Source organism: Odocoileus virginianus, chromosome 26, assembly GCF_023699985.2.
Source record: "Odocoileus virginianus isolate 20LAN1187 ecotype Illinois chromosome 26, Ovbor_1.2, whole genome shotgun sequence".
NCBI lineage: Eukaryota > Metazoa > Chordata > Mammalia > Artiodactyla > Cervidae > Odocoileus > Odocoileus virginianus.
In genome coordinates, this window is record NC_069699.1 from 38,955,985 (window position 1) to 38,972,107 (window position 16,123).

General features: G+C 39.4%; 1 protein-coding gene and 1 non-coding gene across 11 annotated transcripts in view; both read left to right on the forward strand.

Moving 5' to 3' along the window:
- Nucleotides 1-7,172: 7,172 nt before the first annotated feature.
- Nucleotides 7,173-7,244, forward strand: TRNAW-CCA (transfer RNA tryptophan (anticodon CCA)). Its single transcript has one exon. It is a non-coding gene; the product is annotated as a tRNA-Trp (tRNA).
- Nucleotides 7,245-13,750: 6,506 nt separating this feature from the next.
- Nucleotides 13,751-16,123, forward strand: part of CFAP20DC (CFAP20 domain containing) — a 282,240-nt gene continuing 279,867 nt past the window's right edge. For 8 of the 10 annotated variants that reach the window (XR_011483719.1, XM_070455786.1, XM_070455790.1 and 5 more), the window contains exon 1: nucleotides 13,752-14,159. Coding sequence is in view for 9 of the 10 variants with exons in the window: in XM_070455786.1 (XP_070311887.1) it covers nucleotides 14,139-14,159 (21 nt within the window). In the remaining variant the exon portion in view is untranslated. Of the gene's footprint in view, nucleotides 14,160-16,123 lie in introns of all 10 variants that reach the window. The other 2 variants (XM_070455795.1, XM_070455796.1) reach the window with 2 other exon arrangements.

The window sequence follows — 16,123 nt, forward strand, 5'->3', positions numbered from 1 at the left end:
GGATTTTCTATATATAATATCATGTCATCTGCAAACAGTGATAGTTTTTTTTTTTTTGCTTGCTTTTTAAAATTTAAGTTATTTTGTACTTTAAAAAGTCATTCAGTTACTGTTAGCATTGGAGAAGAAATTGAAATTGTATCTGTACTCTTTTATGAAGATAATATTATTTATGAACTAGATTATAATATTAAAAAACAAAACAAAACACATCATAGCAAATAAAGTATTGGACCTTGAGGGTGCTTGAACTGATTTGGTGACCATGTTATTAGTTTGCTATTATACTGTTGTCTTACATGTATAATAGAAATACAAAGAGAAATTAAGGAAACAATCACATTTACCACTGTATCAAAAAAAATAAAATACCTAAGAATAAACCTATTGAAGGAGGCAAAAGACTTATACTCTGAAAACCATAAGATGTTCATGAAAGAAACAGGCGACACAAATAGATGGAAAGATCTTTCCTTAGATTAGAAAGATGAATATTGTCAAAATCACTGTACTACCCAAGGCAATCTGTAGATTCAATGTAATTCTTTTCAAATTACCAAAGGCATTTTTCACAGAATAGAACAAAATTTTTTAAAATTTGTATGGAAACACAAAAGACCCCAAATATATAAAGCAATTCTGAGAAAGAAAACAGCTGGAGGAATCAGAGGCCCTGCCTTCAGACTAATACAAAGCTACAGTGATCAGAACAGTATGATACTGGCACAAACACAGAAATATAGATCAATGGAATAGGATATAAAGCCCAACAATAAACCCATGCACCTATGGTAAATTATTCTATAACAATTAATCTGTGACAAAGAATATACAATGGAGAAAAGACAGTCTCTTCAATAAGTGCTTCTGGGAAAACTGGGCAACTACAAGCAAAAGAATAAAATTAGAGCACTCCCTAACACCATACGCAAAAATAAACTCAAAACAGATTAAAGACCTAAAAGTAAGGCCAGACACTATAAAACACTTCAGTTCAGTTCAGTCACTCAGTCATGTCTGTTTCTTTGTGACACCATTGACTGCAGCATGGACACGCTTCCCTGTCCATCACTTTTGGAGTTTGTTCAAACTCATGTCCATAGAGTCACTGATGCCATCCACCCATCTCATCTTCTGTCATCCCCTTCCCTTCTTGCCTTCAATCTTTCCTAGCATCACGGTCTTTGCCAATGAGTTAGTACTTTACATCAGGTGGCCAAAGTATCGGAGCTTCATCTTCAGCATCAGTCCTTCCAATTAATATTCAGCACTGATTTCCTTTACAATTGACTGGTTGGATCTCCCTGATGCCCAAGGGACTCTCAAGAGTCTTCTCCAACCCCACAGTTCAAAAGCATCAATTCTTCAGCACTCAGCTTTCTTTATAGTCCAACTCTAACATCCATTCATGACTACTGGAAAGACCATAGCCTTGACTAGATAGACCTTTGTTGGCAAAGTAATGTGTCTGTGTTTTAATACACTGTCTAAAAGTCTCTCACTGTTTCCACATCTATCTGCCATGAAGTGATGGCACCAGATTCCATGATCTTCACTTTTCGAAAGTTGAACTTTAAGCCAGCTTTTTCACCTTCTTCTTTCACTTTCATCAAGAGGCTCTTTAGTTTCTCTTCACTTTCTGCCATCAGGGTGGTGTCATCTGTGTAACTGAGGTTACCGATATTTCTCCCTGCAATCTTGATTTCAGCTTGTGCATATCCAGTCTGGCATTTCGCATGATGTACTACATAAGCTAAACAAGCAGGGTGACAATATACAGCCTTGACGTACTCCTTTCTCAGTTTGGAACCAGTCCATTGTTCCATGTCTGGTTCTAACTGTTGTTTCTTGACCTGCATACAGATTTCTCAGAAGCAGGTAAGGTGGTCTGATATTCCCATCTCTTTAAGAATTTCCCACACAGTTTGTTGTGATCCACACAGTCAAAGGCTTTGGTATAGTCAATGAAGCAGAAGTATATGTTCTTCTGGAATTCTCTTGCTTTTACTATGATCCAGCGGATGCTGGCAATTTGATCTCTGGTTCACCTGACTTTTCTCAATCCAGCTTGAACATCTGGAAGTTCAGGGTTCACATACTGTTGAAGCCTGGCTTGGAGAATTTTGAACATTACTTTGCTAGTGTGTGACATGAGATGAGTGCAGTTGTGCAGTAGTTTGAATATTCTTTGGCATTGCCTTTCTTTGGGATTGGAATGAAAACTGACCTTTTCCAGTCCTGTGGCTACTGCTGAGGTTTCCAAATTTGCTGGCATATTGAGTGCAGCACTTTCACAGCGTCATCTTTAGGATTTGAAATAGCTTAACTGGAATTCCATCACCTCCACTAGCTTTGTTCATAGTGATGCTTCCTAGAGCCCACTTGACTTTGGACTCCAGGATGTCTGGCTCTAGGTGAGTGATCACACCATCGTGATTATCCAGGTCATGAAGATCTTTTTTTGTATAGTTCTTCTGTGTATTCTTGCCATCTCTTCTTAATATCTTCTGCTTCTGTTAGGTTCATACCATTTCTGTCCTTTATTGTGCCCATCTTTGCATGAAATGTTCCCTTGGTATCTCTAATTTTCTTGAAGAGATCTCTGTCTTTCCCATTCTGTTCTTGTCCTCTATTTCTTTGCATTGATCGCTGAGGAAGGCTTTCTTATCTCTCCTTGTTATTCTTTGGAACTCTGTATTCAAATGGGTATATCTTTCCTTTTCTCCTTTGCCTTTAGCTTCTCTTCTTTTCTCAGCTATTTGTAAGGCCCCCTCAGACAACCATCCTGCCTTTTTGCATTTCTTCTTCTTGGGGATGATTTTGATCACCACCTCTATAGAATATTATGAACATCTGTCCACAGTTCTCCAGGCACTCTATCAGATCTAATCCCTTGAATCTGTCACTTCTACTGTATAATCATAAGGGATCTGATTAGGTCATACCTGAATGGTCTAGTGGTTTTTGCTACTTTCTTCAATTTAAGTCTGAATTTTGCAGTAAGGAGTTTATGACCTGAGCCACAGTCAGCTCCTGGTCTTGTTTTTGCTAACTGTACAGAGCTTCTCCATCTTTGGCTGCAAAGAATATAATTGATCTGATTTCAATATTAACCATCTGGTGATGTCCATGTGTAGCATCTTCTCTTGTTTTGTTGGAAGAGGGTGTTTGCTATGATCAATGCATTCTGTTGGCAAAATTCTATTAGCCTTTGCCTTGCTTCATTTTGTACTCCAAGGCCAAACGTGCCTGTTACTCCAAGTATCAAAAGAAAAAATAGAACACTCTTTGACATAAATCACATTGATATCTTTTTGGATTCACCTCCCAGGGTAAAGAAAATGAAAATAGATATAAACAAACTGGACCTAATTATGCTTAAAAGCTTCTGCAAGGCAAAGGAAACCATAAACAAAAAGAAAAGAAAATGCACAGAATGAGAGAAGATATTTGCAAATGAAGTGACTGACGAGGGATTAACCTCCAAGATATACAACCGCTCAAGCAGTGCTGTGTTAAAAAAAAAAAAAAAATAGGCAGAAGATCTAAACAGATATTTCTTCAAATAAGACATACAGATGACAGACAGCACATGGAAAGTTGCTCAACATCACTAATTATGAAAGAAATGCAAATTTAAACTACAATGAGACATCACCTCACACAGGTCAGAATGGCCATCATCAAAAAGTCTACAAACAATAAGTGCTGGATAGGTTGTGGGAGAAGAATTGCTGCAGCCACTATAGAACACAGTAGGCACCAATAAATTGGTGCAGCCACTATAGAAAACAGTACGGAGGTTTCTTAAAAAACTAAAAATAAAGCTACCATCTAATCCAACAATCCCAATCCTGGGCATATATCCAGAGAAAACCATAATTCAAAAAGATATATGAGCCCCAGTATTCACTGCAGCACTATTTACAACAGCTAAGTCATGGAAACACCTATATGTCCATTGCCAGAAGAATGGATAAAGATGTGGTACATAATATTAGTCATAAAAAATAATAAAATCATGTCATTGGCAGCAACATGGATGGACCTAGCAATTATCATACTAAGTGAAATAAGTAACACAGAGACAAGACAAATATTGTATGACAGCACTCTTTATGTGGAATCTAAAAAAAAATTATGCAAATAAAATTATTTGCAAAACAGAAACAGACACCCAGACTTTGAAAGCAGATTTGTGGTTGCCGGGTATGGGAAACCTGGGAGAGAGAGATAAATTAGGAGTTTGGGATCAGCATATTCATACTTTTGCATTTAAAATAGATAATCAACAGGGAGCCGCCGAATAGCACAGGGAACTCAAATCAATATTCTATAATAGCCTATGTGGGAAAAGAATCTGAAAAAGAATGAATACACATATATGTATAACTGAATAATTTAAGCTATATACCTGAAACTAACACAAAATTGTTAATCAACTATAATATAAAATAAAAATTAAATTTAAGGAAGCATGCAACAATCTGTTTTTATAAAACAATAACATAGACTATTTTAAAATTGTGTTAAAGGTTTTGATAAAGTATATAAAAGATAAGTTTTGGGGAGGATTTATGATTGCAAATAAGTGTTATCCTCTGTCCATCAACTTTTAGGTTAATTTACTGCATGATTTTGACTCTTTAAAAGTTCTTTTGCTAAAATTTTTATTTTTACCTTCAATTGTAAATTCCCCTATTGTTCTACAAAACTATGATAGAGGGATATTTCTTGAAAGATCAGCACATATACATTTCTATTCATAATACTTGAACAAAAACATCCATTAGCAGTATGGGAGAATGAGTCTTTAATACTCAATCAAACCACATTAAATTAAGGCTCTAAAACAAAAGATTTTATTTTGCCTTTGTTCCTTTTGTGGAAAAAAAGGATATTATAATTGTAGCTTTCAGAAGAATCTACATACTAAGATATTATTCAAGAATATCAAATTAAATTTCAAATAATCTCACAGGAAATGTAGTAAGAGTCCACGTGCTAGCTTATCTATAAATTATACATTGTCTTTCATTAAAGTGGATCATATACTTCTCCTCCTGTCTAGCCACAATCCTTCCTTCTGTGCTCTAAGTCTCATCACTTCCTCCTTTTCAGGCTCCTCACTGTGATTATTCTTCCTTTAGTCTTTGTATTCAAAATCCATGCATCTCCCATTGGAAACAAATTGTAAAAATTCTCTATAAAATGCCTAACACTTGTAGCTCTTGTAGTTCCTTTATTCCCTTTCACTATCAAATTTCTCTCATTGTTGTCTTCATTTGCTCTTACCTCTTCTTCACTTACCAAGCACTTCTAAATCTACTAGAATGTGGCTTCTAGGTGAATGGCTCTACAAAAGAAATCTTGCAGAGGTCACTGTTGATCTTTGTGTTACTTTTCAAGACTTACCTTATTTGACATCCTAGAAGAGACATTTGATGGCCTATCCCTGTTTACTGAGAGATAGTTTTATACCACTGGTGTGAGCCTCAGCAAATTCAGGGAGTCTTTCTCCTACTTTTTGGACTACTTTTTGATACTTTACTCATCTCCTGCATGTCATTTCTGCCCAAACCTTTACTTTACTTTTTGCAGTCTCTCCAGGATTTCTCCTCAACTATCTCTGAGTCTTTACTTACCATTTATATTTTCATTAACTCTTAATTCTATATTTCTAACCCAAATTTCCATCCTGGTGTCTAGAATCACACATTCAACTCTCTATTCAATAGTTCCAATTTTATCTCTCATAGGGAACCCAGATATAATCCATCCAAATTTAACTCATAACATGCTCTTCCACTTGAACAACCCCCACCACTCACCCAGTTATCTAAGCAATAAACTGTGACATGATCCTTGAATCCTCCATTTCCCTTATTTCTGACATCCAGTCAATCACCAAGCAGGACCTTGTAACCCAAGCTTCTGTCCTAGCAGCAACTAAAAATCAGTGAAGGGCATTAAACAGTAGAGGAACAAAACCATATTCATATATTAGAAGGATGACTCTAACTACAGAATGGAGGATGAAGTGGAGGTATCACAGATAGGAAATTATTTTTATCTGAACTGAGGTAAAAACCACGGGGAAATGACACTTTAATGAATGCTATATGTCAAACGGTGTGTGTGCTCAGTTGCTCAGTCCGGTCTGATTCTTTGCAGCTTCATGGACTGTAACCTGCCAGGCTCCTCAGTCCACTGGAGTGAGTTGCTATTTCTTACTCCAGGGGATCTTCCCGACCCCAGGGATCAAACTGTAGTCTCCTGAATCTCCTACATTGGCAGATGGAATCTTTACCACTAGCGCTACTTAGGAAGCCCTATATGTCAATGAAAACAAAAATATTGAGGAAGAATGCTTTTTTAAAACCAATAGTTGAAATGAATAAACTAGAAATGACAAACATTTCTTCCCTCTACATCATCCCTTTAGAAAATATGCTCTTATAGCCCTGTTAACACCCTATAACCCTATACCACTCCCTCTTTGCCCTACCCTCAGCTGACTCATAATTAAATTATTTGACTGTGACAATGATATTCAGATAAAGTATACATGTCATATTATGGTATATAATGATATGTAGGATATTATCCTGGTTCTTAGGAGATATATGCCATTACATTATGAAAATTTTTTAAGTTCAGCTAAACACACACACACACCCCCACCCACACACACTCTTTACTGTATACCAGTGTTTTTCAAGTGGTTTCTAAGTTTTCAAGGGTGTCAAACCAGTCAATCTGAAAGGAAAACAACCCTGAATATTCATTGGAAGGAATGCTGCTGAAGTTGACACTCCAATATTTTGGCCACCTGGACACGGTGGCCATGGACATGGGTTTGGGTGGACCGCGGGAGTTGGTGATGGACAGGGAGGCCTGGCGTGCTGCGATTCATGGGGTCACAAAGAGTTGGACACGACTGAGCAACTGAACTGATGTTAATTCTATTTAAAAATTTTTCTTGAGAAACCACCATACTGTTTTCCATAGTTGCTGCATCATTTTACACTGCCACCAACAGTGCACAAGTGTTCTAATTTCTCCACATTCTTACCAACACCTTTACTTTCCATGTTTTTGATACTAGTCATCCTAATGAATGTGAGGTGATAGTTCACTGAGATTTTGATTTGCATTTCCCTAATGGGGCTTCCCTGGTGGCTCAGAGGTTAAAGCGTCTGCCTCCAATGCAGGAGACCCGGGTTCGATCCCTGGGTTGGGAGGATCCCCTGGAGAAGGAAATGGTAACCCAATCCAGTATTCTTGTCTGGAGAATCCCATGGACGAAGGAGCTTGGTAGGCTACAGTCCACGGGGTCGCAAAGAGTTGGGCACGACTGAGCGACTTCACTTTCACTTTCAATGGTTAGTGATATTGAATTTCATGTGCTTTATTGGCCATTTGTATTTTGTTTTTAGATAAATGTCTATTCAGATCTTTGCCAATTTTGAATTGGGAGTTTTTTGTTATTGTTGTATAAGTTCCGTGTATATACCGAATATATACATTACAGATAAATAATTTCCAAATATTTTATCCCATAGGTTGCCTTTTAATGCTATTGATCATGTCCTTTGATGCACAGAAGTTTTAAGTTTTTGATGTAGCTTAATTTATATTCTGTTGTTTTTGTTGTTGCCTGTGATTTTAGTGTCATATCTAACAAATCATTGTCAAATCAAATTTCATGAATCTTTCTCCTATGTTTTCTCTTACAGTTTCATGTTTAAGTCCATTTTGAATTAATGTTTTATATATAATAAAATAAGGATCCATCTTCATTCTTTTGTATGTGGCTATCCAGGTTTCTATAGCCCTCTTATCACAAGTCAACACTAGTTGGCTATTTAGGTTAGGGATAGAAAAACTTACTACTTAGATCTAATTTAACTTTTAAGACAAAATAAGAGCATTTATGTTATTTAAAACCAAACTGGCGTTAAATATCACCTGTCTTCATTTACTCTTTTCAAAGATGCATTTTACAACTATGTTCACTTTTCTAAACTTGTGCTTGCTATTTGAAACTGATTTATTTAGGGAAGTATTTACAGGTAATACATAGGGAAATGTTCAACTACTGGAAAAGTTTTTTTTTTCCCCTGAGAAAACCTGCAGGTAGTAACTCATTTTGGAAATTTCAGGTATATTATGCATGAATTTGGGTTATCCAAAGGTACAGGCAGGAAACAGTCACTGTGGAGTTGCACAGATCAGAAAGAAAAAAAAAAAGAAAAGAAAAACATTTTTGGAAAAAACTTACAGTCCTCAAAAACTTTCCCCACACTGCACCTTCCTAAAAAAGATTCACTATTCTCAAATCAAAAATGAAACACATGACTATGACTCAGATAGCATTAATTTTTTTCAACCTGCTTGAATTTTTAAATTTTTTAAAATTAGTTTTAAATATTTTAAACAATTTTTAAATTATTCTAGCAACTTGGCATTAATGTCATTCATAAAGTTAGTTATAATGTGGAATAAAATAACTCCCCAAGTATTAAACATTTCTAGATTACTGCATACCAAAAAAAATTCTGATCATCAAATCAGTATCTTTTTTCCTTCCCATTACACCAAATAATTTGATTGTGAACTGCAACCAAAATATGAACTTCAAATATGCTGTGGCAAATACTACACTTTCTGAGTTCAAAAGAATACTATCTCTTGTCAAATTAATAACCATATCATCTAACTTGAATGACTACATTGACATACAAAGACTCTGCTACCCTTTAAAACTGCTTCTAGTCTATTTCATTTTAAATATCATCCAATATACTTTAATAATATTAATACACTACCAAATTACTTTCTTTGTAGAACAAAGACAAGCACTTTAAAGCTTGCAAAGTGACTAATTCTTAATGTTGTCAAATTAAGTTAGGCGATTTAATGCAATTACTAATTGTACCAGCTTCTTTAAAAATTGTAGCAATTAGAGAAACAGTTTCAACGCCATTTATAATGTACATAAATAACTTGGCTGAAGCAAAATGCTTTGAGTAGGCTGGGTTTTTTTTTTTTTCAGGGTTTGAGGGTGGGGGTAGGTGGGTGGGTAGTGCTTAATTCTAGTAGCTATTTCTGAAGTTGTAGCTAAATCCAAGTTTTTAGCCACAGCTTGCATTCATCCAAATCAAACAAAAAGCATTTGATATTATAAAGTTAAATCCCTTCCTATCTGTGGTTTTGAGTTCATATTGTTACAGTAGGGCACATGCTTATATTTGCTTTATAGCCACCAATGTCAGTATTAAGGTTAGTTCTCACCATAGAGAAAACAATTCTGATCTAAGTTGGGTTGCCTTCTGAGTAGCCTAGTGCCTTGACAGGCCCTACAGCACACTAGATAACAAAAATCCAACTATAAGTCTCCTCAACTTGTTATGACTTAGGAGGGTTAGGAGATGATCCAAACCCTGGACAGCTGGGCCTTGGACAATCCTTTGTCTTGAGAAAATAAGGAGGTTGAAGTAAATTTTACTGTTATTTTCCAGCATTAAATTGAATAAATAGGTGATCTTAAAAATATCTGAGTAACAAGACATTGATACACTGTGGTTAATCTCTTAAATTCTGTATCTAGTTTCTCTATCAATACACTGAGCTTGGGCTTCCCAGGTGGCGCTAGTGGTAAAGAATCTGCCTGCTAATGCACGAGAAGCAAGTAGATGAAAGAGAAGCAGATTCAATCCCTGAGTGGGGAAAACGCCCTGGAATAGCAAATTCAAGCCCACGCCAGTACTCTCGTCTTAAAAATTCCATGGACAGAGGAGCCTGGAAGACTACAGTCCCTGGTGGGCTACGCAAAAGAGTTGGACACGACGGAGCACAAAGCAAATCTAATTAAGATTTTTAATTATGTTATTAACTAAATATGTTCTCAATTGCTTTCTTCATGTTACACGAAAACCATGGATGTCTTTTAAGAGTATATTTGCTTTTCATTTCCTCCCACTTTCATTCAGTCATTCATACAATTACTATTTTGTTATACCAAGCACATAGTTGGAGTAGTATGCCAAGCATTAGAGATGGATTCAAGGGTAAAAAAGCAAAAAACAAGCAAATGAAAAGACATGGTACCTGGTCTCTTGAAATCTACAGTCCACTAGATATGGCCAATATTACAAACACATATAAAATTTCAACAACGATTTCAATAATGCTAAGAGCTAAGATGCTATGAGAACATGTAAATAGGGGGATCTGATCAGTTCAGGGATATCAGAGGAGTACCTTAGAAAGAGACCCTTGATGTAAACTCTGTAGGATTGGTAGGACTTAACCAAAGAAACCAAATTCAGACTTAAATTGAAGAAAGTAGGGAAAACCACTAGACCATTCAGGTATAACCTAAATCAAATCCCTTACGATTATACAGTGGAAGTGAGAAATAGACTCAAGGGATTAGATCTGATAGAGTGCCTGAAGAACTATGAACAGAGGTTTGTAACATTTACAGGAGGCAGGGATCAAGACCATCCCCAAGGAAAAGAAATGCAAAAAGGCAAAATGGTCCTCTGAGGAGGCCTTACACATAGCTGTGAATACAAAAGAAGTGAAAGGCAAAGGAGAAAAGGAAAGATATACCCATTTGAATGCAGAATTTCAAAGAATAGTAAAGAGAGATAAGACAGCATTCCTTAGCGATCAATGCAAAGAAATAGAGGAAAAGAATAGAATGAGAAAGACTAGAGATCTCTTTAAGAAAATTAGACATACCAAGGGAACATTTCATGCAAAGATAGGCACCATAAAGGACAGAAATGATACAGACCTAACAGAAGCAGAAGATATTAAGAAGAGGTGGCAAGAATACACAGAAGAACTGTACAAAAAAGATCTTCATGACCCAGATGATCACAGTGGTGTGATCACTCACCTAGAGCCAGACATCCTGGAATGTGAAGTCAAGTGGGCCTTAGGAAGCATCACTATGAACAAAGCTAGTGGAGGTGATGGAATTCCAGTTGAGCTATTTCAAATCCTAAAGATGACACTGTGAAAGTGCTGTACTCAATGTGCCAGCAAATTTGGAAAACTCAGCAGTGACCACAGGACTGGAAAAGGTCAGTTTTCATTCCAATCCCTAAGAAAGGCAATGCCAAAGAATGCTCAAACTACCGCACAATTGCACTCATCTCACACGCTTGTAAAGTAATGCTCAAAATTCTCCAAGCCAGGCTTCAGCAATACATGAACCATGAACTCTCAGATTTTCAAGCTGGTTTTAGAAAAGACAGATGAACCAGAGATCAAATTGGCAGCATCCATCGGATCATCGAAAAAGCAAGAGTTCCGGAAAAACATCTATTTCTGCTTTATTGACTATGCCAAAGCCTTTGACTGTGTGGACCACAACAAACTCTGGCAAATTCTTTAAGAGGTGGGAATACCCGACCACCTGCCCTGCCCTTGAGAAACCTGTATGCAGGTCAGGAGGCAACAGTTATAGCTGGACAGGGAGCAACAGACTGGTTCCAAATCGGGAAAGGAGTAGGTCAAGGCTGCATATTGTCACCCAGCTTATGTAAGTTATATGCAGAGTACATCATGAGAAACACTGGGCTGGAGGAAGCACAAGCTGCAATCAAGATTGCTGGGAGAAATATCAATAACCTCAGATATGCAGATGACACCACTCTTATGGCAGAAAATGAAGAACTAAAGAACCTCTTGATGAAAGTGAAAGAGAAGAGTGAAAAAGTTGGTTTAAAACTCAACATTCAGAGAACTAAGATCATGGCATATGGTGCCATTACTCCATGGCAAATAGATGGGGAATAGTGAAAACAGTGAGAGACTTTATTTTGGGGGGGCTCCAAAATCACTGCAGATGGGTGACTGCAGCCATGAAATTAAAAGACTCTTGCTCTTTGTAATAAAAGCTATGACCAACCTAGATAGCATATTAAAAAGCAGAGACATTACTTTGCCAACAAAGGCCTGTCTAGTCAAAGCTATGGTTTTTCCAGTAGTTATGTATGGATGTGAGAGTTGGACTATAAAGAAAGCTGAGCTCCAAAGAATTGATGCTTTTGAACTGCAGTGTTGGAGAAGACTCTTGAGAGTCCCTTGGACTGCAAAGAGATCCAACCAGTCCATCCTAAAGGAAGTCAGTCCTGAATATCCACTGGAAGGACTGATGCTAAAGCTTAAACGCCAATACTTTGGAAATCTGATATGAAGAACTGACTCATGGGAAAAGACCCTGATGTTGGGCAGGAGGAGAAGAGGAAGACAGAGGATGAGATGGTTGGATGGCATCACCTACTCGATGGACAGGAGTTTGAGTAAACTCTGGGAATTGGTGATGGACAGGGAGGCCTGGCATGCTGCAGTCCGTGGGGTCCCAAACAGTTGGACAGGAGTGAGAGAGTTAACTGAACTGAGCTGACATTAATACTGACATTGGTGACTTTCCTGGTGATTCAGTGGTTAAGAAGCCACCTTGCAATGCAGGGGTCAGAGACTCAATTTCTCCTGGGGAAACTAAGACCCCATGTGTATGCTGTGTGCTCTGCTGCTAAGTCACTTCAGTTGTGTCCAACTCTGTGCGACCCCATAGATGGCAGTCCACCAGGCTCCCCTGTCCCTGGGATTCTCCAGGCAAGAACACTGGAGTGGGTTGCCACTTCCTTCTCCAATGCATGAAAGTGAAAAGTGAAAGTGAAGTTGCTCAGTCATGGCTGACTCTTTGCAACCCCATGGACTGCAGCCTACCAGGCTCCTCCATCCATGGGATTTTCCAGGCAATGCTGTGTGCTAAATAGTGTCCAAATCTTTTGTGACCCCCCCAAGTAGCCTGCCAGGCTCGTCTGGCCATGGAATTTTCCAGGCAAGACTACTGGAGTAGGTTGCTGTTTCCTACTCCAGGGGATCTTCCCAACCCAGGAATCAAACCTATGTCTCTTCCATCTACTGCATTGGCAGACATATTCTTTACCACTTGGTCACCTGGGAAGCTAAGATCCCACAGGCCTTGAGCAACTAAACCCAAGCACTGCAAGTAGGAGCCTTCTGGTCACAACTACTGGGGTATGAGCAGGGCAAGGAGGATCCCCGGTGCTGCTACTAAGACCTGCCACAGCCAAATAAATGAACAAGCTATTTAAAAAAGCAGAGAGTGAGAAGGTACATTGTTTTAAAGCTTACACTTTAAGAGTGTTTAAAACACAGAACCAAACATAAGCCAGCGCCCGCCTCATGTCTTTACTATTTGGAGCAAAAAAAACCTTGGCTTTTTGAAGCCAAGCAGTGACCTTGAGTAAATACTCTTACCTCCTTGGACCTTTTGAAGAAATGAAAGGGTTTGGCGACCCTAGCATTGACTGAAGCCACGTTTAGAAACCTGGTTCCATGATTCCATGACTCTTTACCTCAGCAACCTATCACTAGTCAGTGTTCACAAGGAGGAGAGACCAAGTCGACGTGATTTATGTTTTCTAGAAAAGTCCAGCATTTGTGGTAGTTGTTAAGCCAGGTTAAGTTTTCACTTATCTTTGCAGACAGAAGTCACTACCTGGCCAGAGTGAAGGTGTCAGGTTGGACGTTCCACCCTTTCCGCTGGAGACCCTCGGTTGCCTGGGCAACGCCTACGTCATTGCGTAGTCACGTGTCCCTCGGCGTGACGCTCAGACAGCGCCACGCGCTGGCGCCTACTGGGAACCAATGGGCGCGGTCAGAAGGTCTGTCCTCGGCCCCGCCCTTTTCCGAGAGGATTCGGGGGCGGGACGGCGGCGGGAACGCGCCCGCCTTTCCCGGGCTAGCGGGCGGGCGGTTGTCCGAGCCTTGGCGTCTGTGCGTCCCATCACGTAGGTTACGCACACACTTCGTCCGGGCTGCCGCCGGGAGCTCCCCCAGGCAGCAGTGCCTTCACAGACTCGGGCTCCCTGGAGGCTGCGCCGCGATGGTTCGGGTCGCGGGTCTGAGGTGGAGCTGACTAAGGGCTGAGAAGACCCTGGGAGTCGCTACGGAGCACGAAGCTCTTCCTTGGCCGTCGGGCCCCGGGCTTCCCGCCCTCCCGCCGACTACCAGCCGTCTGTGTCAAGCTATTTTTCTGGAAGCCCTGAACTCCGTGTCCCTCAAGCCCTGGGCCCCGTGCGGGAATGTTCAAAAATGAGTACCAGGTAACCCGAAACGGCTGTCCATCCTGTCTAGTTTCTCTCGGGTGAGGTAGCTCACGTTCTGTTGACAACTCTCAGCCACCCCACTCCCTACCCCACATCCCCAAATAATACCGTCTTTTTAGGGGTAAGAAGGAATTACTGGGTAAGTGCTCTTGACCCTCCTCCTCCACCAAAAAAAAAAAAAAAAAAGGGCAACTGACGTGTGGGGATACGATTTGATTTTTGTTCACTCAACCGTTCCTTGCTTCTCAAGGTGTAGGGATGCTTGTGTTTGTGACTGAAATGCAGTCTTAAACCCTCAACCAAACCTCCTGGACCAGAAACTTGAGGACAGGACCCATCAACCCATCAATTGAGTTTTACCAATTTTGAGGCACTCTGGTAACTCGGACGCTATTTAGAAGAGAGTAAATAAGTGAATGCATGAATGGGTTAAGCCCAGAAAGAGCATAAGCACTTTGGCCGTGTGCTGTTTTCTCCCCCCACCCCCAAACTGGGGGTTAGTGATTCTCAAACATGCGGTACATTAAGATTATTTGGAGTACGTGTAAAAATAACGAATTTCTTGATCCTCGCCCTCAAATAGAGTGAATCAGAATCTCTGTCGATGGAAGAGTTAATTTATCTTCATAGAACCTTTCCGCAGTTGATTCAGATGCAGGTGGTCCAGGGTACACACTGAGGGAAACTGCTTCTGGCTCCTCTTCAGTCACCTTGCCTACCCTGGGTGGTTTCCAAAGCTCTCCAGCTTTCCTCACCTCACCGGGCATCTCCCTGCTCTTCCTTGGCTCCAGTCTCCTGCCCTCCTCCCCGTACCCCGTACCCCGTACCTCCATGTGTCTGCCATCTGAGTACTGCTGTTGGGAACAAATTTGTCCCTGTGCTGGAGCAGTCCTCTGCTGGTCACCTCTTTGTTGCTTTTATGTTTTGGCTGCGCTGGGTGAGCACAGAGCTCATTAGTACCAGTAATGATTATTCCCAAAAAAAGGGCAAATTGGATAGTACTGGGTCAATTAAAAAAACTTGAACTTGGAGAGGGAGTGATTCTTATTTTGAGAATTCCTGTACGACTTTTTATATATTTAATACAATTTGGAGATCTGTATGTACAGAAAAGAATTATTTATATAGACATGCTAAATGTTCTCTACTGTGAACCTGAGAGCATGGAGGGACATGCTCACATAAAATCACGAAACACATTACTGAATGTCCACAGTGCGCAGGCTCAGTAGTTGCCGCGGGACAGCTTAGTTTCCCAACCTGAGGAAGAAATGGTGCCCCCTGCGTTGGAAGCGGAGACTCCTGGACCATCAAGGAAGTCCCCGCGCTTCCTTGTTTGCTTTTCACCATATACTACCTGCCTTCTTACGAGTCTCCTCAGAGTGTTCCGCAGTTCTCTTTCTTCTATTACGTTTGATGCCATTACATGTGTTAGAACAATTTTAGAGAGTTTCTTTCACTTAATATAGGTAAAGTATATATTGTAATATAAAAACCTGTGTCCACTGTGGGAAACAGGCGATAGCAGAAAGGAATGGGCTTGGGGGAGGTATATTTTTCTGTCTGTTCAGGTGTATGGATTTTTCTCTTAAAAAAAAAATAACTTCCTCAAATTTAAAATTCATAGTGAAATATGCCCTGACTTCAGAAGCTATAGTAATTCTTTTCCTCAGTTTGCACATAACACTCCCTCAAGAAGACATTAAATGTCTCAGCTTCAAGTTAAAACACAGAAGCAAAAATATCTTTGTATTATTGAGAAAAATTAAAAGCTGAACACTTTATGAAAATCAGACAGTTGCTTATGCACTGCTTATAAATTAACAGGCCATAAAATATTTATTCTCAGGTTTTCAGTTTTTCAGTAAACTCTTCCTTAGAGACAATCATTTATAATGCCTCTCTTTTATAATTAAAGCTTATGGACATTTACTAATGTGCTTCGTGATTTTATGTGAGCA